The sequence below is a fragment of the Pelecanus crispus genome, chromosome 18, assembly GCF_030463565.1.
Source record: "Pelecanus crispus isolate bPelCri1 chromosome 18, bPelCri1.pri, whole genome shotgun sequence".
Taxonomy (NCBI): domain Eukaryota; kingdom Metazoa; phylum Chordata; class Aves; order Pelecaniformes; family Pelecanidae; genus Pelecanus; species Pelecanus crispus.
Genome location: NC_134660.1, coordinates 71,670 through 94,043, shown reverse-complemented (window position 1 = coordinate 94,043; position 22,374 = coordinate 71,670). Strand labels below are relative to the sequence as shown.

At 46.1% G+C, this 22,374-nt stretch overlaps 2 protein-coding genes across 5 annotated transcripts; one reads left to right on the top strand and one right to left on the bottom strand.

Annotated features, from left to right (window-relative positions):
* The first annotated feature begins 1,884 nt into the window (after positions 1-1,884).
* Positions 1,885-14,418, top strand: STRADA (STE20 related adaptor alpha). 4 transcript variants are annotated; one of them, XM_075722811.1, is made up of 13 exons: positions 1,885-1,915; positions 2,091-2,175; positions 3,496-3,553; positions 4,429-4,457; positions 8,066-8,168; positions 8,678-8,799; positions 8,912-9,020; positions 9,141-9,264; positions 10,177-10,348; positions 11,036-11,140; positions 11,304-11,545; positions 12,208-12,250; positions 12,942-13,138. In XM_075722811.1, the coding sequence occupies exons 2-13, from the start codon at positions 2,140-2,142 to the stop codon at positions 13,092-13,094; spliced, it is 1,296 nt and encodes a 431-aa protein (XP_075578926.1). In that variant the 5' UTR covers positions 1,885-1,915; positions 2,091-2,139; the 3' UTR covers positions 13,095-13,138. The 4 variants fall into 4 exon arrangements, with proteins under 4 accessions (XP_075578926.1, XP_075578928.1, XP_075578927.1 ...); XM_075722813.1 differs by lacking the exons at positions 1,885-1,915; positions 2,091-2,175; positions 4,429-4,457; positions 12,208-12,250 and having other exon boundaries at positions 3,516-3,553; positions 12,942-14,418; XM_075722812.1 differs by lacking the exons at positions 1,885-1,915; positions 2,091-2,175; positions 3,496-3,553; positions 4,429-4,457; positions 12,208-12,250 and adding an exon at positions 5,241-5,258 and having other exon boundaries at positions 12,942-14,418.
* A 1,138-nt stretch (positions 14,419-15,556) lies between these two features.
* LOC104027164 (E3 ubiquitin-protein ligase RNF113A) lies at positions 15,557-21,617 on the bottom strand. Its single transcript, XM_075722755.1, has 10 exons — positions 21,518-21,617; positions 21,095-21,171; positions 20,866-20,970; positions 19,335-19,442; positions 18,953-19,062; positions 18,642-18,748; positions 17,969-18,058; positions 16,985-17,078; positions 16,203-16,309; positions 15,557-15,680 (listed from the first exon to the last, which is right to left on the bottom strand). Exons 1-10 carry the CDS (start codon positions 21,615-21,617, stop codon positions 15,595-15,597), a joined length of 984 nt encoding a protein of 327 aa, XP_075578870.1. The 3' UTR covers positions 15,557-15,594.
* Positions 21,618-22,374: the final 757 nt, after the last annotated feature.

Genomic DNA, 22,374 nt, shown 5'->3' with positions numbered 1-22,374 from the left:
AGGCAAGGGGATAAAACTTAAGGGGAGGAAAACTGCACAGTCAGCATTTACTGTGCATTTATTTGCATCAAGCTTGTAAAGGCACAAAACTTAGAGCCTTCCATACACAGTATGGATTCTTCAGGGATTTAAGCCCAGTAGAATGGAAGTGATTTTTAGTCTCTTTTTTTAGAAACAAGGGACTGAAACAGTATTAGGTCACCTGTGGGCATGATTGACGTATGTGTAAAACATATAGATGTGTTAGATACAAGGGAATGGAATACATGAACAGTTTCCTACTTGTGGTTTTGAATGCTGCAAGCTTAATACAATGTGAAGTCTAATGTCAGTGTGGTGTTTCTTCAGGAGTGAGCACATGGTGAATTGGCAGTTTCAGCTACCTTTCCTTGAATATTTTTAACTGTACAAGTTTGCCTCAAAAACTTTTCTCCTGATCTCAGCAGCTGCTGCCTAGTTCACTTCAGCCAGAAGCTAGATTCAGTGAAGTGTCTGCAGTTGCCAATTTCCCCAAGCAAGTAAAAACGTTTCAGAGGACATGCATTCTCTTCATCTGGTAAATGGTCACTTCAGGTTTTTTAATAGAAATGGGGAGAATGAAGTGAATGCCCCTGTGCAAACACTTTGCTAATTGAGAGCACTCTGCATTTTATAAATGCTTCCTGTCTAGAAGGCATTTTATTGTTGCTTGTAACAGACTTTTAGCAGTTTTGTGGGGAGACGGTGTCTTGCATTTTCTTGTTTAATACTTCGTGCAAACTTGGTTCTGAGGCAATAAGAATGAGCTGCTGTTGAAACAGCAATTGCTTAAACTTCCACACAGATTTAAAAGCAAAATTCTGTCACCTAATACATGCAAATAGATTAATTTTATAACGGTTAGTAAAAAGATGTAAAACCAAAACTAATGTAGATGATGTGAAATTTTAGCGCTATTTGGCTTTAAAGATCAATGCCGTATTGCTTCACGAAGTTCTCGGAAAGGAAATACTAGTTTGTGCTCTTTTGAGTAAGTGGATAGCTTTCCTGAAGTCCCATACATTTGTGGGCCATGGCAGCTAATTTTGCAATATGAACGTTCAAATGAACAATCTAATGAAGAGTAAAATAGAATTGAAACACTCCACCTGCCTACTTTACTTGGCTGGACTCCATGTTCCTTTCACCCAGTAGAATCTCTCTGTATTTATTTGCATCAAGCTTGTGACGGCACAAAACTTAGAGCCTTCCATACACAGTATGGATTCTTCAGGGATTTAAGCCCAGTAGAATGGAAGTGATTTTTAGTCTCTTTTTTTAGAAACAAGGGACTGAAACAGTATTAGGTCACCTGTGGGCATGATTGACGTATGTGTAAAACGTATACATGGGTTAGATACAAGGGAATGGAATACATGAAGTTTTCTACTTGTGGGTGTTTAATGTTGCAAGCTTAATCCAATGTGAAGTCTGTAATGGCAGCCTCGTTTGTCCCGGGTAGGTTTCAGCACAGGTTTTAAACACAGAGTAGCTGGTGTTACGTCTGCTGTAATGTTGGTGGAAGCGATTCTTTCCAAGCGGGAGCTGCTCCCGGTGAGGGCAGTGCTTGCTGGGGCAGAGGGCCCGTAGCCGCAGGTGTCCCCCCTTGCGCGGGCCAGGGTGGGTGGAGATGGGAGGATTCGCTCCCTGCGTTTACCGACGGGGCCGTGCGGGCGCTGCAGCAGCGCCGTGCTCCAGGAGCGGGCCGCGGGGGCGAAGCCTGGGCCGCTCTCTGAGGAAGCCAACATGGTGCCGGCTGCTTCCGGGCGCTCGTGCGCCTCAGAGGCGGCGTCACGCACGCGCCGCGACCTGCGAGCGCCCGCATCACGTGGCGGCGTGCTGGCGTCACACGCGCAGCGTCTCCTGCCGGTAAGCGGCGGCCGCAGCTGAGGAGCGGGTGAGGGGCCGAGGGGCCCGGGGGGAGGTCGCTGCCCTGCGGGGCCGCCGCTTGCCGGCCGGCTGCGCTCCGGGGGAGCCCTCGCGGCCTGCGGCTGCCGGGCTCAGGGCGAGCACTGCCCGGAGCCCGATCCCGGGCTGAGGCGTGAGGGGATGACCCGCTCTTGTGCCTGCAGGTTGCCCGTTCTTTCACGAGCTGCGTGTGGTAACACAAACGTGGATTCCATGTCTTTTCTTGTAAGTAAACCCGAACGGATTAGGGTGAGTGTTGAACACCTTCCCGCTTCCCTCAGACGCCGGCGTGTCGGTAGAGCCTGCCTTGCGCTTATGCAGAGGAGCCGCGGCGGGGCCGGCCTCCTGGAAAGCACCTTGAAGTCGCATTAAGACGCGCTAATTATGCGGCAGGGTATCGGTGTGTAAACTAGGTGCTAGTTAAAAAAAAAAAACAAACCAAACCTGCGCTGAAGTGTTTATCGCTTGCACGCCTGTATCTCCTTTCTGTGCGGTGCAAGGGGTTTGTAATGAGCATCGCAATTAAGGAAAAGCGCGGTAATGCTGATTATTTCATACCTTTCTTTAAGAAGTTTTCCTGCCTCACCTGTGTCGCACCACTGACAGTTTCTGTTTGTGGGGGTTTTTTTCTAAACTTAACTTAGATTGGAAAAGTAAACACAACAATTTTTTTTCATTCTGCATTTTTAAGTGGGGAAGTTTCATGCAAGAAAGCTACTTTTAATGCCTTAAACTTGTGTATAACAATGCCATTTTTGAGTCATTGTCACTTAAAGACTTGTTGGTGCTTTCCAGGACTGGCTTCCCTTGCACTAAACAACATAAGCTGTCTTTTTCAGTTATTTTACCAAGTAGACAAATTCTGCCATGGGAATGCTTATGGTGGTTTATTTAATGCTAACTTCACGATCAAGACTCTGCAAGCCTAAAATTGCATATTCTACTGTGTGCTATGTCTGCATGTGTATGTATTTTTTTCTTTGTATCACAGAGTTGAATGGAGTGGTAGAAATATTTCTCTGTACAACCTAATGCTTGCTGTGAAATTTAAGCATGAATTCTGGAAGAGAACAGCAGCTTTAAAATATTGATGTTCTGATTGTGCATTCAGTCAATAGATATGTAGCCAAAACATAGAAGTTCTCTAAGACATCACCTCACTGTAAATAGTTGAAGCTTTTTTCACACCTGTTACACCCAAAAAAACCCTGTTATTTGCCTGTATAAGGGAGTTGTAGTATGCTTATTGTTTTTGCTGTATGTGCATGTATAAAGGTTCTTGTTTGAATCATCTAAAATTACGTTAACTTTATTGCAAGTGCATGCTGGCCAGGAAAAGCAGTAGCACCTGTGCGGTTGCTGGGTGTATGCCATCATAGTGGCACAAGAAGACAACATCCTTGTCGAAAGTAAGGATGTAACTCTGATGTTGCAGCTAGTCAGTTTCAGACCACAGTAGAATCCTTGAAGTGTTATGATTGTCTTATGTTTTTTGTGGGGGAGGGGGAAAAGAAACTTGTCTCTAGATGGAATAACTAATCATCTGGGGGATTATTTTTTTTCTTTCAGCGGTGGGTGTCTGAAAAGTTCATTGTTGAGGGCTTAAGAGAGTTCGAACTGTTTGGAGGTAAGTTTTTCTCTCATTAGATGATGTTTGTTAGAAACGTTGTTAGAAATGTTGTTTGTTAGAAATAAAATTTTAGCCACAAGGTCTGTTAATTTGATTGTAAATATGTACCTTAACAGTAAAAGAGGTGAATAAATCTGGTTTTAGCACCAGGTCTGGTTATTCAAGCTGGCTAACCATACAAAGTTAATATGGAAGTGTCCAAGATCTAGCAAGTTATTTTGAAATCAATTTCATGTTGATGGCAGCAGTATTTTCAGACTCTGCATTCTGTATTTCTTACCATAACAATTTTTTTCCTATGCAAAAGATAGATTTGGGGTTTGGGAAGGTTAATTGTAATTATCTGAGTAAAAACGGATGTTGAAACTCTCATGATAGTTCCTCAGTGTGCCTGCAGGAGAGCTGATTGGTTTCTGTCCTGCTTTATGCATAATGAGAAAAATTGCCCATGAGGATGGAGAATTCTTGATCATGACCCAGAAGGTGATCAGAGCATATGAAAGATGTTTAGATCTTGAGCTTCCAGGTGGAGTAGAAGGATTTTCACTACTTTACATAAACTTTAGGTAGTTTCTTCTGTATTTAAGTGAAGTAGATATGTCATTTTTGCATGTGTTTAGAGGTATAATACAAAATTGTCACCTTACAGTAGCACTATTTAAATCTCTTTAATTCCCATACTTGTACTACAATTTGGTAATTTTTAGTGCTGCAACCTTATGTGTAAATTAAATGCCCTTGTCTAAAAAAAATCTTGTATGTATTTGGTATCAAAAAGTATCATGCAGGGTTATTTACTCAGTTTTCCAACTATATTTTTAATGGGTATCTGTTGAACACAACATGGTGAACAACTAATTTTTTTACTCCAGAGCAGCCTCCGGGTGACTCTCGGAGAAAAGTAAGTGATTTTTGCAGGCTGTGGTGCTGTGGTTCATTGCATGGAGATTATTCCTTGTGGAAGTTTGATTTTTCTTTTTATCTTAGTTATATATTTCATCTGTATATTTACCTCTACGAGTGTGGAAACAGGTTTCACCCTGGAGTGGAGATTTTGGTGTGTGGTTTTCAAACTGTATGTGACAAGTCAAAACTTTAAACTTAATCTCCTGGACTTGTATTTGTGTTGTCATCCCCCTTCCCCCAGCCCCCCAAGGGTCTCCCTTTTGAGATGATTTAGACCTGATTCTTCAGAGATGCTAATCTCTTAGAACTCTCTTTTATTCTAAAAGGAAGAGGTTTGTTTATGGGACTTCTGAAAACTAGGCCCAGAAAATCTTATGTTGGCAATGCAAAACCAGTGTTCCCTTCTGAACACATTTATTCCAATTTCCTGTCTCTTCCCTGTAGAGCAGCCACAACAGAGGCTCCAACATCAAAACCAAGCATTGTGTAATTTTCAGTTTGAGGTGACTTTACCTCCTGTTGTCTGGTCGTCTTCAGAGCTAATTCCATGCATGCTTGGAGAGCTTTGCCTCTTAAAAACTTAAATCACTTGCAAACATGGAATGTCTGTTCAAAAATGTATAGCCAAAGTGTGGCAGCTGAAAACTTTACCTCAATGCTTTTTCTGCAGGCCCTGATCGCACATTGTCTGGTTCATAATGAAAAATGCTCGTAAATAACACAACTTACGATAGCATATGTTTGTCTAAATGATTGCCCACCTACCCGCACCATATTGAAACATTTCTGCATGCAGGTATTGCTCTAGTTTAAGCTGATTACAAACATGAATTAAGTGTGATTTGATTGTAACTGTGTCAGTTCAAGCTGCTTATAATTGATTTTTGCGCCAGTGTCTGTAATTTACTGGCACAAACAAAGCTGAAAATACGAGATGTATATGGAATGTTTTGTATAAAGTCAAGTAAATTCACACCTTTTTTTAAATTGCTGAGTGTTATGCATATTCTGGACTGGAGGCAAATTGAGATTAGCATCTGTTTTGTTAAAGTGTTCACTTGGGGTTTGGTCACCTCTGCAGTGGTATTGCTGACCCTTACTATGATTTTTACATCTAAATAAAAGCTTACTTTTTCCAGCAGGGCTATAGAAAAAGGTAAATAATTTGGGGAAAGGGATGGGAGGAAAAATTTTGTTGGTCATGCTGAAAGCGAATGAGGGAATGAGGTGTTGGAGAGGAAGGCAGCAGAACAAAACCAACGTTCCCTCTTCCTAATTCAGATAAACGTCATTTGGCAAATGCAGATCCTTGCTAGCATCCCATAACTGATTTTCTTACGGCATTTATAACAGTAGTTGCCTTTCAAACATTAATTTCCTTAAATGTATCTCAAATTAAAATCAGATCAACAAGCCAGAAAGCTAGCTCTTAGTGAATGTCATGCCATAAAGCTAGTCATATGTGACTGCATTTTGCAGCTGCTGTTGCTTTTGACCATACACCAAAAGTTGTCCTGTGTGAAACCACTGAGGAGTTTTTTTGCAGTATTTCATAAATGACATTTCAGTTTAACTTTTTTTTTTTTAAAAAACTCTTGTATGATGTTGATAAATTTCTGGTAGAGCTCCTTTTGCATTAACTCATAGTTACTGCTCACTGCTAACGTGCAGAGGTGAGTGAAGACCTCTGATGTACTGGAAGACTTTCAGAAAGGGAATTTACAGTATTTAGCCATTACTGTTGACACAGCCTACACCATTAGTAAGATTAAATTTTTTTTTTTTTTTTTTTTGCATCCGTTTTGTTGGCTTATGCTATATCTGGAGTGGACTTTTAATAAAGCAAACCACTTGCATATTGCTCAGTGTTTCACCAGCTGTCATTGCTCCATAACGCTGCTTATCAGAGCCTCCTGCTTTCATTTCCTTGGTGGTGCCTTTCTGCCTCAGAGGTTTCCATCTGCCTGTGTGTCTCTCCTGGCAATCTTGCTGTTGACAGGACTGCGTGAAATTGCTGAAAAAAGTAATGAATGATACAATTGAGCTCAGAATTGACAGATATCTTCAACAGAATTTTGAAATCGTGAATGGAAAGTTGCTGCCTATTCTCAGCCAAGGAACAGCACTGTGTAGCATTATGACTAGAATAAAGGATTTGGGACTGCTGAGATCTCAGGGGTTAGCTATCCTGAAACAGGACTGAGTTCCCGTGCTGGAGTTGTTTGAGCTGAAATTATACCATAGCACTGTTCACAAATCTTAACTTTTGCCTTTACCTTTAAAATGGGTGTATTTTTCAGTTAGGCAGAGAGAGGTAGAATGTGTGCTGTTCAAAGTCAGTTGAAAAGGTGGAACTTGGGAAGCATGACTTAGTTTACTCCCAAAGTATACTTAGGGACCCAAAGGTAATTTATGGCAAATCTATGTTTGTGCTCGATGCACTACGTTTACCCTGGACTGAGTGTAGAACAGCAAGTTCCTTGTTTTTCAGCTGTCACTGTTGTTTCCATCTTTCACGGATGGAAAAAAGAGTATTTGCTGCCACCCTAGTAAAACGCACAAGCCTTTTCTGCTTCATGTACCATGAGAAAAGGTCTGATAAAGGGCATTTGCAGTTGATGAAGTGGAAAAAATGAGCTGGAGTTCCAAATGTCAGGAGGAGTTAATGTGCTGGAAATTTGAGATAACTGAATTTGATCTTAGACACCAAATAAATTTGGTTTGCCGTTAGGATGGTCTCCTTGTGACTTTGGAAATTTGAGGGAGTTGGAAAGTATAATGGAACTTGCAAGAACATTGAAGTTTGTCTTCTGCAAAATCCTGCTTGGAAAAATGGATGTGTATGTAAACAAAGGAGATAGCTTTATGTCAGATGTAGTGAAGAAATGCTGACAGGCTTGGGAGTTCTGCTTCCCCATGTGGTGTGGGGTCTTTTTTTTTTTTTTTCTTTTTTTCTTTTTTTTTTTTTTTTTCCTGTAAGCACTAATGCTTTGCAGTTAAGTTTTTGCTTTCATTTGGAGCTTCTCTTCTCATGTGTGTCTGATCTTCATATCTTGGGCTAAGTCGGTTCATCGCTTCTACCATTCAGCTAAGCAGCTTCAGCTGTGCTGATGTTATCACAGATGAGCAGCTGAAAACCCGAAGCCCCAGCATCAGACAGGAATGCTGACTGCCACAGTGCAGAGAAGTGCTATAAACGAGCTTTCCTTTGGCCTTTGCTTAGGCAACAGGATGGTGGCACAGAAGTTGTAATTAATGGGAGAAAGGTAGTTACTATAAAGCAGTGCTTAAGCTGTCCTGGGGAATAGTAATTGGCTTTATCCAAATATTCCTAAAGAAATTCTAGCTTACAGTAATTAAGAACCTACCCGTTATGGTTACATGTTTTGAAACACAGTTATCTGGATCTTCTGAAATGAGGCATCTCCTGGATTTCAATTGATAAATAACTATTTAAAATTATTTTAACAGCAATTAAATTATCTCTTCTGTATTCAGTACTGTCTTATTATTTTGAGGTGTATGATAATCTAAGGAGCAGGTGATTTTTCTAGCACATGATCTTTATTTCTTTTGACCCGACTTTATTTTTTTTCCCCCCAGACAAATGAGGCGAGCTCCGAGTCGATAGCTTCTTCCCCTAAAAGGGACACCATGAGCAACTTCCTACCAGACAGCAGCTGTTACGAGTTGCTCACTATCATAGGTAATACTGCTAGGGGCTGGAGGATCGGAAATCTGCTTCACAAAGAAAATAACTTCTGCAGATTTGTTGGCCTTTTCTTGATTGATTGCTTTTTTTTTTTTTGACATTAGATGCCTGTCCTCTTTGATTTTAAAATCACTTCAATAAAAAATGAGATGCCAATCCTAAAGGCTTTCAACTGAAAGAGGCATGTGATGGGTTAATGATACTGACTGAAGTACAAAGTCAGCAGAAGCAGCCTGAAACCTGTCCCTGTCCTTGGTGGGGCTGTGGACTAGTAATTTTATTTCTGCTCCGGTTCTGAGCTTTAAAGACAGGATAATATTACTGGCTAGGAGGATTTCTCTTGATGGGATACATGCCAAGGCAGGTGGTATCTGATGGAACAATGGCTCTTTTTCACAAGGCAAAAAATAGTTTCAGTAAATGAGTGTAAAGATTATTTAAGGGTCAAGGACTGGATGAGTTCTCCAGAAATACTGCTGAAGCTTTGATGTCTTTTCTTTCAGGCAGAGGCTTTGAAGACTTGATGGTTGTGAACCTGGCCAAGTATAAACCCACAGCAGAGTATGTCACAGTCAGAAGAGTGAACTTGGAGGCCTGCACAAATGAAATGGTCACATTCTTGCAGGTAACATGAATCCACTAATACCATAATGCAAGTTTAGGAGAGGACAGACCACAAGACCAGTGCTTATCATATTTCTGCATTTACTAAATGGAATCAAAATATCTTATTTTAGGGGGAGCTTCATGTTTCCAAGCTCTTCAACCACCCTAACATCGTGCCATACAAAGCAACTTTCATAGCTGACAATGAGCTATGGGTAGTGACGTCTTTCATGGCTTATGGTAGGTGGAGGGGCAATACCTTTGTCTGACCATCATATTCTGTGAAATGAAATTTAAGAGGTGAAGTATCCTTGGGTTTTTTTTTCCTGACCAGTTAAGAGGTGTTTTATTTCTTTTTAGGTTCTGCAAAAGATTTAATCTGTACCCATTTTATGGATGGGATGAGTGAACTGGCTATTGCATATATCCTCCAAGGCGTATTGAAAGCACTTGACTACATCCACCACATGGGCTATGTACATAGGTATTAAAAAAAAAAAAAAAAGCCATCCATTTTCCTTCTGATGGAAGTTCTCAGAAATACTACTCATCATTAGAGCAGAGTGGATACTTTAAGAGATGCGGAACACATTATCAAGTTCTGTATTACTTTGCTGTTAGAGCAAGCTGGTTTGATACTCATGGGAAATTGTATCGTTGATCTTTCTAAACTGCATGAAAGTGTCACTGTGGAACAAATTTATCCCAAAGACCACTATGTATCTAAAAGCACAACCGCAGGTCATGTTGACAGGCTGACTTGTTAAGGCTCTGTTCAGACACTATTGATAGTCTCCAAACTGAGACTGACAGTGGTGGTGATGGGGGGGGGATTTGCCTTGTCACTGTTGAAGGTCCTGGGTCCATAACCTTTAGTCCTGCATTTCTCCTTGCCACAGAAACATTCTTTGGGAACCTGCAAAATGGGTGAATAGAGTCCTGTTAATGTTTGTAGAATGGTTTTGTACAGCATGCAGGATGATAGTTACGAGTCTCAGCCTCCTGGTAGGAGGCTGATCAAGTATTGCCCTGAGCATTTAGCTGTCCAATAGAGTAGTAGGCTTTTGTCCTTTCCATAGGTGCTCGCTAAGGATGAATTTCTCTTTAGTATGACAACTTCTCTTAATCTCTTTCTAAATCTCTGTGTCCATCCCTTAGCATATTTTTCCTCTTCTCTGATAAGTATTTCTGTTGTGAGAATAAATTTGAAATGCTGAAAGTTCTAGGTTATTAATGGTTACGACTTTTATTGTATGTACCGTAAAAGAAATTCATCTTACCTATTGCTGCCTTAAATCCTTTGCAGTGCCCTTCTGCACTCAGTCTTCCTGGGAAAGCTGTAAGGAACGTAACTCCTTTGAGGCCAGAGAAGCTGACTATTTTTACTTTTTTCAAGGAGTGTTAAAGCCAGCCATATCCTGATCTCTGTAGACGGGAAGGTGTACCTCTCTGGCCTGCGAAGTAATCTAAGTATGATCAACCATGGGCAGCGACTCAAAGTTGTTCATGACTTTCCCAAATACAGCATCAAAGTCCTGCCTTGGCTCAGTCCTGAAGTCTTGCAGCAGGTGTGTTTAAAAAAAAAAAAAAAAAACAAAACCAAAAAACAACCAGGTAATTTTTAGTGACATATGGTATCTCTGTATAATTTTCTGAGTGGTGGTGTTAAGGGGGACACAACAAAAGCCACAGGGTTACTTTTTCTCATGATGAGCTCTATCCTTTTTTTCTGTGCTTTTTACCTTAAAACCAGTGACCCCTAGCAAGGGTAAACCTGTATTCCCATCAGAAGGGGCAATTGCTGAGAAGCCCATGGTTACGACATTGTCTTTTCTTTCCCTCTAGAGGAAGGTGTGTGAATGCAAGCAAAAGAAAGGGGAGAGGCTACAGGAAATAGATTTGGGGTGGGCGCACGGCGAGTGGGTAGAATTTGATCTGATCTATTTGACTAAGTAGTTTTCTTGTGGGTACCTCTACAGATTCTCCCATTAGCAAAGTGTTACATTAGATGCCGGTACCCTAAGGTGGATGCCATCCCTCCTAGGTAGCTGATAGCACTTAAATAAATGTTGCCCTTAACTGTGTGTTTTAACAAACAACAAAACCCACCACCACAATAAACCAGCCTATATGTGGGTTGTACTATTTCTGCTCTAATCATTTGGGTTTGCTGTTCTGCATATTGAATCATGGGTATTGCCCATGCAATCGCATCTAAGTCCACAAGGCTAATTTCTCTTTTCCTTTTCATCTAGAATCTCCAAGGTTACGATGCAAAATCTGACATTTACAGCGTAGGGATAACAGCCTGTGAGCTGGCAAATGGACACGTACCATTTAAAGACATGCCTTCTACTCAGGTGAGGCTGCAAAGCTGTTCATTTCTCATCCTTCATCCTGGCACTGCTTTGCTGCACTGGGATGTGAACCTGTGTTCAGGGGGGTGCCGTGCCTACCTGCATGAGAAATCTTAACTGTCTAGTCTTTGCGTGTGTGATGTTGCTTATGCCCCTTCTCTTTCAGATGCTCTTGGAAAAGCTGAATGGAACTGTTCCCTGCCTGCTAGACACCACCACAATTCCTGCTGATGAACTGACCATGAAAACCTCCCGTTCAAGTGCAAACTACGGGATGGGCGAGAGCATGGCTATTAGCAACGTGAGAGCGGCCAATGGAGAGCCAGCCCTGCACCCTTACCTTCGGACCTTCTCCACCTACTTCCATAACTTTGTAGAGCAATGCCTCCAGCGGAACCCCGATTTCAGGTAAAGCCAGGTGAAAGCTGCTCTCTACAGACCTGCACTAGGTATTTCAAAATTTTCTTTCCAAAAGTATAGTGGAGTGAGGACATGCTTCATACATTGAGAAGAGCAGTCCCAAGTATGTAAAACAAGAGCAGTGTTAACGCTTTGAGCACTTTCTATAAGAGACACGGAAGAATTACTTTGCAGCCTTCTTTGGGGGGTAGAGTGGTGCTACACGTCAGGAAAATAAGCTGAATAACTTGAATTTCTGGACCCTGTGAGACCGTGTTTACCCAGTTTCCATCGCTGCGAATGTCTGCTGTTCAGCCAGCGGAGAATAATGATGGGAAGTGACCAAGAACTGTATTTTCTTCGGTAGTGAGCGTAAGGTTGTCTTTAGCTATGACAAACTTCTCTAGCATACCACACTGTTCAGAAACTTTCCCTTGACCAAATAAATGTTGGGGTGTGCAAGTAGGTAACTTGTACAGGAGGTTGAACTGCTTGCATAAAACATCATGTGAACATAATAAACAGTGCTGCTGGTTACAAAAGGGAGATAGCCTATAGCTGAGAAATGAGAGAGACAGGAAGGACCCAGGTCTTTTCTTTCTTCCGCTACCTGACTTCAAACGCTGCTGCATTTTCTTGTGTGCTTACTTTATTCTAACTCCGTTCTACAGGCCGAGCGCAGGCACTCTGCTTAATCATCCCTTTTTCAAGCAGGTAAGGAACTAATTTAATCTGTAGATAAAGAACAGTGGCTTTTCTGTAGTTGTTGTCTTGCTGTGTCACTGAACCCGAGGGTGGGAATGTCAAGTTGCTGTATTTTCTGTGATCTGAAAGGATTGTTAGTTTGGTAGTTTGTAGTGCAGTTTGGTCATCCTCACATTGTCCTCAGAGGTGGATGGGCTGTTTTCAAAGCATCTTTTCCCTATCTAAACAGAGGATGCAAATCTGCCTGTCCTGTATGCCAGAACAGTTTTTCACCCACAGGCTATTGAGTACTGGGGCAAGGTGATCCTAACCCGGTCCTTAAAGAGACCAAACTGATGTGACCTGTGCACTGCTTAGAGCTGTCTGGCAGGTTGGTGAGCTCCAGCCCTGGCATGGGAAGAGGCAGAGGCTCTCCTGCTGCTGAAATGATTTGTCTGGCTTGCTCTGAGCTGAGGGTTAGGGTGGTGCTTCACAGGGGGAAGCATCGGGACAACAGCACCCACGTGCTGCTGAAAACGCTGCATGCAAAGCACTTTCTTGTTACAAGATGCAGTGCAAAAGCCCTGCATGTGTCTCAGCGCAGGCAGGAGGATAATACTGTGTTCTTACTTTCTGCCTATAACCACACATTGTTGCCGCTTGACTGATGTGCAAGTGTGGGGAAGCATTGCAGTGGATGAGTTCTCTCCTTTCTGTGCAGATCAAGCGCCGTGCTTCTGAAGCACTCCCTGAACTTCTGCGCCCCGTCACCCCAATCACCAATTTTGAAGGAACGCGGCCCCAGGATCCCAGTGGCATTTTTGGGCTGGTATCAAACCTGGAGCAGCTGGATGTGGATGACTGGGAATTCTAGAAAAACGGGGACTATGCCTGCTTCTGGCAGAGCTTTCTGGACATTGTAATTTATTGGTCCTGTTCATAAAAGGTGATGAATGTTACACATAGAAGAGTTTACAGGTCCTTGGGAAGGAACTTCAACTGCCTCTTTACTTAGGAAGTAGCCTGGAAACAAATGGACAGACCTGAGCTGGAAAAGGATCCAACCCCAAGGAACTGTGGAGTATTCCAGATCATACAGTACCCAGAGCCCCAGTTCTTGCAGCTGAGCACTGGTAGATCACTCAAATGGGTTGAGTGAGTCTGTTGAGTCTCCTATTTATGTGTTTCTAAAAATCACTGGCTTCCTTGTCTCACAGTTGAAGGCTGTGTGTCCTTACCCTCTTTGGTTCTTTCTCTTTTAAGGGTGCCTTAGAGTTAAGGGGAGGCAGGCAGCTCTTGGTTTTGGGCATTGTACTACAGCTAGTCAGATTACTGTTACAGTGTTGTCGCAGGGTAACTTTTGAGGGTGGGGGAAAAAAGGGATTATTCAGTCACTGTTTTGTGATGGAAAATGGGCAATCGAAGACAACCCGATTCCATTCCAGGCACACTTGCTGCATCAGGCATTCCTGTGCAGCACTGGGTTCTTCTCTTCCAGTTCTGGAGAGAGCTTTTGAAGAGACTCCTCTCACTTGATGCCGAGCACTCGGAAGTCCACGTCAGACAGGGCATTCCAGCCTCTCCTCCCATGGCTGCCTGGCTCACCAAAGTGAGTTGTGTATACCTGGGCAATGTACCAGCTTCTTTATCCCTACAGCACATCTAGTTGAGCCTGCTGTGAGCTGGGCTGGTTTCACAGCATGTAACACTCCTACCAGCTTGTTCTCAGTGACTTACCCTGGCACAGAGGAAAAGTTGACTTTAGTGCTTAAAGTCCTTTTACTTGCGATTCCTCTTTGAATGTCATGTACAGAATTGATCTTAAGCCTTCTCTTACCATTGCTGTTCTGCCTTCCCTGACTGAATGACAGGTAAAAGCTTGCTTCTCACGTGGCTCCCCTCAATTCATGGCTGTGTGACTCTGCCCTGCTGCTGTAGCAGCTCCGCCCCATTCCCTGGTATTTGTTTTTTGGAGGTGTATTTAAGGCTTTTAGTTTGACCTTTCCAAGGACCATGGGTGCTGGAGGTCTTTCTACTCTTTAATGAAGCACTGAGAATCCAGTCCTGTAGGTGTGGTTGATGGGAATAGTGGTGCTGGCAACAGGTCCTTCTTGTGTTTATAAACTGTACTTGAACCCAGATAAAGTTTGTTATTCTAGTTTTTTGCCAAAACAAATAAAATATTTCTGATGTTTTAAGTCTGCTATTTCTGCAAGATGATGGAGTGGATCGCAAATGATGATACAGGCTGGCTTCTGATTTCCGTACTTCGTACAGCTCACCGCAGTTAGTTGCATTGGCCTTTACGTTTCAAACATGTATTTCGACTAAAGCAAGAAGCTGTAAGCAAGTGCTCTTGCTCTTTTCTGAAAGTTTCAGCAGAATGCATTCTCCCAGAGAAGGGGTGTTCCCAGGGGCAGGCTACAACAGATAGGACAGGCCTACTTCTTTCTCCCTAGGATCAGGTTTGGCTCCTGATTTAATTTTGTTATACTAAGTAGATCTTAATTTTCTAGCTTGTTATAAAGTCTGCAGCTTGTGAAAATCCTCATCCCTCTCCCACAAGCTTGGATAGGGAATGAATTGCTGATACTTCCAGCAAGAAAAAGCACAGTACTGCTCAGCATGAAACCTTTGCGACCGAGTTAGGGATGGTTTTCCTCACAGAAGAGGGATGATTTGAGAGGTGTGTTGCCCACTTGAAGTTTTAAGCCTCTCTTGAATTCTCCTAGGAACCAAGAGGCAGGCAGGAGAGACAGGAGGGAATACACTGAGCTATAATAAATCACAAATAACTGCAGCACTCTAGCCTGCTTTCCCATGAGTCAGCATTTTTTTAGGGTGAAGGATGAACTTGGTGCAAGCTAGTATTTCTCATCTGCCTCCATGCTTTCACTTGCTACATGCTCAAAGATTATGGACTTAAATTAACTTTGAGATCGTTTTATGCTTACGCAGGAGCAGGAAGCAAGGAGGATCAGCACAAAGTTAGGAGTGAAACAGCAGCACCTTGGTCAAAAAATGAAGTTACAAAGTAACTGTTGTCTTCAACACCTTCCCCAGGTGCTCTGCTGCACTCAGAGGCAACTGGGGGGGGAGGGGGGGGCGGTCCTGCTGGCAGCATGGTGGTAGCAGACAGCCATACTCAGCCATGACTCTTGAGTCTGACCTTACCTGTTCTGGCTTGTGCCTTCACAGGGCAGCAAACAAGGAGTCCGGCACAGTCAGGACACTGTTTTAGTAGCTGCTGGTTGGATACACAAGCACTGGCCGCAGCTGCTGGCCCAAAGGCAGCTGCTATGAGCTTCCCACCCCCACCACCCACCCTCCCCAATGAAAGCTTTATTCAGCTAGATACACAACAGGGTGCTCTGCTACTGTGGGTCCTCTCCATGGTCTGAATGCTGCTGCTCTTCCTCTTCTTCCTCCCCTTTGTGTTTTTCCAATTTTGCCATGAGCTCTGAAAAACCAGAATAAGCAGGATGAGACTCCAGGTGCAGGGGCTGTCCCACACCAAAGCCAGGTGCTGCTGAGGTCCTGTAAACACTGATCTCTGCAAGAACCAGGGCAGCTACCGAAAATCACTTGCCTACACAAAGGCTCAGGTAGGAGCTACCACCGTTTGCCGAGTCCAGAGCATCAGATGTTACAGTCACAGAATCCATCAGTGTGTTACTGACCTGCCAACTAAAGCATCAGAGAAGCTGCTGCCTCCACTCCTACAGCACATCCCCCCCCTACCCTCACCAGAAGTCACACACCCCGAGTTCCCCATCTGGGCAAGCACAGATGCTCATTTTGCACCTACAGAGCCACCCAGGCCATGCTTTAGTGGCTCCTGGCTCTAAAGAAAGCTCTGCCAGCAGCAAAGAGCTCTGAGCTCCACCTTAGGGCCAGGTCCAACACCAAGAAGATACCTCAGGAGCTGGTGCTGCTCCAGATGCTGCCATTGAAAGCCCTCCCTCCCACAGGTGCCCGTTACCTTTTGCTGGGTTGAAGACTCCATTGGTTTGCTTGTCACAGACGTAGCAGCGCTGGGATCTGCGATAGTGTTGGAGGGCGCAACTCTCGCAGAAGTAGTGCCTACACCTGTACGGAGAAACATGCCACTGCAAGTCACCAGATACAGCCACGATGTCCAGGAGTTAGAAATTATTGACTACTGGTCCCTGGGGGATGCAAGTGAGCTGCATGCAGAGCTTTGTCTGCAGCACTGTCCCCATGAAAGGTGTTTCAGCATTCCTTCACTGATGTGGAGTGATGGCACAGAGTCACCAGTGAGCTCTTCCAGACACCAGGTACCCAGCGAGACAGCCAGCAGTGCGGGAGAGGGCTGGCAGCGTGCGATGTTCACGCTGCCCCCAGCCTGCTCCTCATCCTTGGCAAGCTCTTGGCTTCCCCATGCTTCTGTTTCTCTGCTCGCACAATGCAGTGTGCCACTCAGTGTCCAGGAGGAATGAAGGCATGAAAACAAAGTCTCAAGGTTAAGGGGAAAGATGATGTAATGAGGCAGCATCTCTGGAAATCTAAAAGGTGCTTGGACAACAAAGGCTTGACATCCCTTCCAAGGAGATGCTCCAGATGCAGTTATGCGACTCCCTGGTTATCAGAGGATTTCCCCACCCACCAGAAAGCCACAGCAGGCAACAAGCAGGTTCTGCCCACCAGCCTGTGGGCAGTGTTTGCATTTGCCTCGGCAGCGAATGACTAGTGAACTGGATCGATAGCAGACACTTGGCTCCTCATGCCAGAACAACTGCTTACTTGGTGACCACGGGGTTCTTGAAGGAACTTCTGCAGATGAAGCATTTGAAAGGCATATCCTCTTCATCGCTGCTCACCTCATAGTTTTCCTCATCTGCAGAAGAGAAAGTTAATCAGACTGGAGCAAGAGCAGAGGCAGCCAGCCCAGCCCATGCGTGGGGCATGAAATATTAAATATGGGGAGAGCATAGCAGGTGGGATTAAATCTCTGCTGGAAACAATAGAGCTCTGGCATCTGGGTGGTGCTGAAGTCACTAGCACATGTGGGACTGAGATATAATTAGGTCTAATGAGCCACCGTGCTTGTTGCTCATCTCACAACAGCAAATTCTTTTCTACCTTGCCCACTCACTGCTATGAAGAGACACAGCCTCCAGCCCCCTCCTATTTTTTAGATTTTCTTCCAAACCAGCTGCCACCAAACTCTTTGGCTCCAACTGAACAAAGAAACCCCTTTTTCCCCGCAACTGCATAGTGGTTCATGAGCAACGCTCATGAGCCTTGGGCCACAGCTACAGACCCTGTGAGTAAGAAATAATGATGTGACATAGAATGAAAGCATCTCGCCTCCTGTGCATCTGGGAGGCAGGAGATGGTCACATCTCCCCAGCTTCACATAGCTCGCTGCTGGGACCCATACAACAGCAGTGCTATCCTTTGATAGAGAGCCACAGGAAATAATTCTCTCTGGTGACAGTCAGTGGTTATCTGAAATCAGCACATTTGCTCTTCACTGTCAGCGGTTACTAGCCCTAAGGCTATCCTGCAGCAGGGAGTTACACAGCTTTTGAACAGAGAGTCCTTTCTGTCTAATATTAATTGGACCCATGGCCCATGCAGTTTGAGACAGCAAAGGACCCATTTCATTCTTAGTGATCCAATATCCCTAAGTCACATTCGCTTTAAGCATGACAAAAGGCAGGACCTGGTAGCCTCATCCACCATTAGCTTAGGGACAGGGAGAGCAAAGGGGTGGTGCTGTACCATTGACTCCATACCGGCCTTCATCCAGTTCCCGTTCAATCTGCCAGCCATGCTTGTAGTCCGAGCGGTCATGAAGGAATTTGCAGCTGTCTGAGCAGCACAAAGAAAGAGGAATTAACAGCTAGGCTGCGTGGGGTAGAGAGTTAACAGGACACTTCATTCAGGGGCAGCCTGAGCTTTGCCCAGCAGAAGGTGAAACCCGATCGCTTCCCTGCCTGCCTGTGCTCTAGGTCAGCACCAAGCTCCTGGAGCAGGCACAGGATCCCTCTCAGGGTTGACAGGCCACGAAGATCGTGCTCTGTGTGCTACAGTGACAGTTCCAGCATTTACACACATGGGAAATGGGATAAGGAACAGGAAATCCCATCCCTCACATAGCCTCAGCAGCCAGGATACCTGTGGGAATGTGGGTCACTGGAACATCCCAGCTGTCCCTCCCAGGACTCTTATAACCACTGATTACAGGCCATCAGCTTTCAGAAGGGCCAACACCAATGACAAGAATGTTACATAAAACAACTTTTCAACAGCATCACACACCAGCTCTGCAAACAAGTGCCTGTAAGCCAGTATGTGCACATCTTAGCACCACAAACACAGGATCATAAGCTGGACTGGATCCCCTTGCAGATCTGGCACAGCACGTATTCAGCTGCAGGCAAGTTCCACTCACCTCCAAAACCGCAGAACCCAGTTTCTTTGTAGTCCTTGCAGATGTCGGGCTGGTAGTCCCATCGCACCGTGGCCCGCAAGTGCTCCGGAGCACGGATGGGTCCTTTTCTGAAAGGGTGGGAGAAGGCTCAGGCTGGCTGCGCAGCTGTAGTGGAGATGGCCCCTGGGGGCCTGGTCAGAACCAGACACCGGACTCGTTAGACAGAAAGAAGCTGGCAGTAACAGCAAAGTTCAAGCCCCAAACAGGTGCCTTTGCGGATGGTGCCTGAGCTCCTCTGTGGTCCCAGTCCTCTAAGGCTCATCTCAACCTACCTGACCATTCCTGAAGAGGCATTTCCCATCGATGTGTCCTTGGGCTTCACATACTTCTGGTAGTTGTTAATACCACGGTAAATTTTATCATCTTCCTTTCCTCTCAGCTCCTAGAAAAGCAAAGAGAAAGGCAATTAAGGATCAGGAAAGCTTCATGACACATTAGCTTTCACTACTCTGACACGAGTCTCCCTTCCCAGCCCTGCCTTCCTTAATACCAAGATGCCAGAAAATTCCCCTATTTACAAGGGTTATATTCTTGACTTCTCAAATTTCCAGGGAGGAAGAGACTCAAAATCTGCTTGGTGTGCAGAAGGGGATGAATAAAGCACATGTACTCCTGCTGTAGAGCACTAACTCTTACAAAGCAAGGCTGACTCACCTCCTGGATTTTCTGGCTGCGCTCGAAGATGGCCTGGGCATCTTTCTCCTTCTCCGTGTCCAGTTCATACACTGCTGTGGCTCCCATGTCTTCTGGGCCAACAGGTTTCTGAAAAGCAAGAGGAACTTGTGACAACAGCGAAGACAAAACCCGTACAAGACAGATCGCTCCTTGACTACCTAGAAGGTCGGTCACAGAGCAAGTACTGGACATGGCCTGCTTTACCTTCCACAAGTTTCTGCCTTCCCTTAGCACCTGCCAGGGAAAATCCCCCATGGGCTGGATCCAGCCTAATGCTTGCAGGAAACACTTGTCCTTACTTTACTCCTTCACGCTCAGCCTCGGCTTACCTGAAAGCTGAACTCAGGTCTCCCATGTCTAACACTTCAACCATGAGACCATCCTGCCTATGTGCAGGATGTTATGTCTGAACTTGTAACCCAGTTGTGGGTGGCTTACATTCAGTTTTAACACAGTGGACTGGTTTAGATTCCTCTTTAATGGACTGAACAGACACCTATTCCTAGTTTTTTATCAGATCTTCAGGACCAGCTGCACAGAAACCGAAGAATAATTACAGCCAACCTCAATTAAAACCAAATCCAACTTATGTGCCAAAAGCTTCTGGAGCCCCAAAGCTGTCATCTCCTCCTGCTCCCTTCCCATTCTCCTACAGCAAGCAGGGCTAACAATATGCTGCCCCGCCCTTGGCGGCAGCAGCCAGAGGGGTGAATAATTACAGCACGAGGTTATATTCATATTAACCTCTAATGTGACAAGGAGACCTCAGACTGACCCTGCAGCTTTGGCTGTTAGGCATTATTCCTATTTTATACAGAGGCACAGACAATAAGGAAATAGGTCTGAAGAGGAACATGTGTTGATACCTGCTTTTAATCTTACTTATGTCCTGCCCAGGCTTATAACAATGAGCATAACTTCACTGGATCAAAAGGAGAGCTAAGAGAAGAATCCAGTGGAAAGAGCAATTTGAGCTGTGCCCAAACCTTCACAGCTGATTTCTCTCCACTCCAGATGTTAACAGGACACCCCACCCATCAATCCCAAGAAAACAATGACCTCTCTCTGTAGCTCTTGCCCCATCAGTAGTCACAAGGATAAAGATGGGACCACCTTCTAAGTCACCTTGAATTCTTTGTGGAGGAAGATGGTCTAAAACCAAAAACATGAACCCAGTGGTAGGGCAAACCTGATTCAAGTGCTCCCTCTCCTGAAAATTTTGTGCGACGTTGGGCAAGTCCAGTGGCATCTTGGGGTTTTAATTCCCAACTCTAAGAGGGAAAGGCCAACCTTAAGTGGCCTCCTGAGGACGCAGGGGGTATCAGGAGAACACACCTAGCACAAGGTGCTTGCCTATTAAGAGGGAAGGGACAGGGAGGGGCATCTATAGATAAAAAAGAAGGAATGGCTGATCCCACATTCACAGAGGCAAATTCTCTCTATCAAGTGCAGGATCTGCCAGTCCCACCTGACCTCACACCCCAGAACCACAGTCTTGCCCGGTCCTTACCGCCGATCTTGTCGATTTGTAAGTGACTCCAATCTCCTTTGATGGATCCTCATCATCACTGCTGCTCATTGCGTATGCGGGCCTCTCCTTCATGCATCTCCTGGTCTGAGGCGCAAGAAGACAGCACGTATGAAGGACGGAAGGCTCCAACACTGCATCTAGCTTGAGCTTGGCAGGCCACTGTGGACGCACCTCGGATGGAGCCAGTGCCCTGCTGTGATTCCCTTACCTTCTGGATCATGGGGTTGTGGGTCTCCCGCCGCCGCTCCTTTCGCACCACCGTGCTGCCCTCTTCACCGCTGCTCTCTGAGAGGTAAAGCCCAGGGGTGAGGGCGCGCCCGTGGGCAGGACCCCAGCCCAAGTCCAGGCTCTGCTGGCAGCCTCCTCGCTCTCGCGGGCTAAAGGACGCCCGCGGGAAGGTGCGGGAAGCCGGCGGAACCCCCGAGGGCAATGGCACAGCCAGGGAGGAGCCTCTCACCCCCTCCACCACACGGACACCGGTACGGCTGGAGAGGGCAGTGAGGGGTAGCACCAGGCACCACCAGCATGTGGGGGCAGCGCTCCGGGGTAGCAGCAGGCCCTCCTTCGCCTCCCCAGGGTATCGTAACAGCCCGGCTCCGAGAGCCCTCCGCGAGCCCTCGCCAGCCCTCACCCTGCTCCTGGTCGCTGCTGGGCCGCTTGCGCCGGCCCCTACCTGCCGCCAGGCCCCGCTTCTTGAAAACGAAGCTGCAAACAGAACCCTCGTCCGCCATCTTGCGCCGCTGACCACTGCCGTCGGCGGCTAGAGCGGCTCCGAAGGCGGCCCCTGCAGCGCAGCGCCCCCTATGTGTGAGGAGGACTAGGGGGGCCCACCAAGCGGAGGGGCGGGGCTCCGGGGAGCGGGGTGCCCCCTGCCGGCGGGGGAAAGGAGGTGGGGGAGCCAAGGTGGGCGGGGGGTTCCCGGTTGCTGAAGCCCCTCGGGGCAGCCCTGGGCCGCTCCCCGCTCCCCTCTGCACTGCCTGTGCCCTCCGAGCCCGGCCTGAGCCAGCCCCTCTGCCACCCCGGCTCCTGCTCCCGGCCTCGGAGCCCGGCAGCGGGACGGGTGCAGCGAGGGGCGAGGGCCACGCCCCCCCCCGTCCCCCGTCCCCCGTCCCCATCCCCATTCCCCCTCCATCTCCTCCAGGCCCGGCAGGCTGCTGGGGCCTTCCACGTCGCCATAGCGACAGGAAAAGGAGCTGATCCCCAGCACCCCCACCCGGGCCCACCCCGAGGTGGAGCAGACCATCGGACCCCAGCCCCTGCACAGGCTGTGCTGCCCTGGCATCGACCACAGCCCTGTCTACGTGGGTGTGAGCGTGTGCGCGGGTGTGTGAACACGTGTGTGTGTCTGTGTGCATGCACGCGCTTGCATGCGTTCATGCATGTGCATAGATGTGTGGGCAGGCATGTGTGCCTGTGTGCATGTGCATGCACATGTGTGAGAGTGCATGAGCGTGCTACTCTGCATGTGCTTTTGTGTGTGCATGTGGG

What these genes read in the sequence shown, in the direction of transcription:
- STRADA (XM_075722811.1), top strand. Translation starts at nt 2,140, where the DNA reads ATGTCTTTTCTTGTAAGTAAACCCGAACGGATTAGG. An exon ending in AGAGTTCGAACTGTTTGGAG is followed by an intron (nt 3,554 to 4,428) that starts GTAAGTTTTTCT and finishes TTTTTACTCCAG; the next exon opens with AGCAGCCTCCGGGTGACTCT. An exon ending in GTCCTGAAGTCTTGCAGCAG is followed by an intron (nt 10,349 to 11,035) that starts GTGTGTTTAAAA and finishes CTTTTCATCTAG; the next exon opens with AATCTCCAAGGTTACGATGC.
- LOC104027164 (XM_075722755.1), bottom strand. Translation starts at nt 21,617, where the DNA reads ATGGCGGACGAGGGTTCTGTTTGCAGCTTCGTTTTCAAGAAGCGGGGC. An exon ending in TGGGTTCTGCGGTTTTGGAG is followed by an intron (nt 18,059 to 18,641) that starts GTGAGTGGAACT and finishes TGTGCTGCTCAG; the next exon opens with ACAGCTGCAAATTCCTTCAT. An exon ending in AGTCTTCAACCCAGCAAAAG is followed by an intron (nt 15,681 to 16,202) that starts GTAACGGGCACC and finishes CTGGTTTTTCAG; the next exon opens with AGCTCATGGCAAAATTGGAA.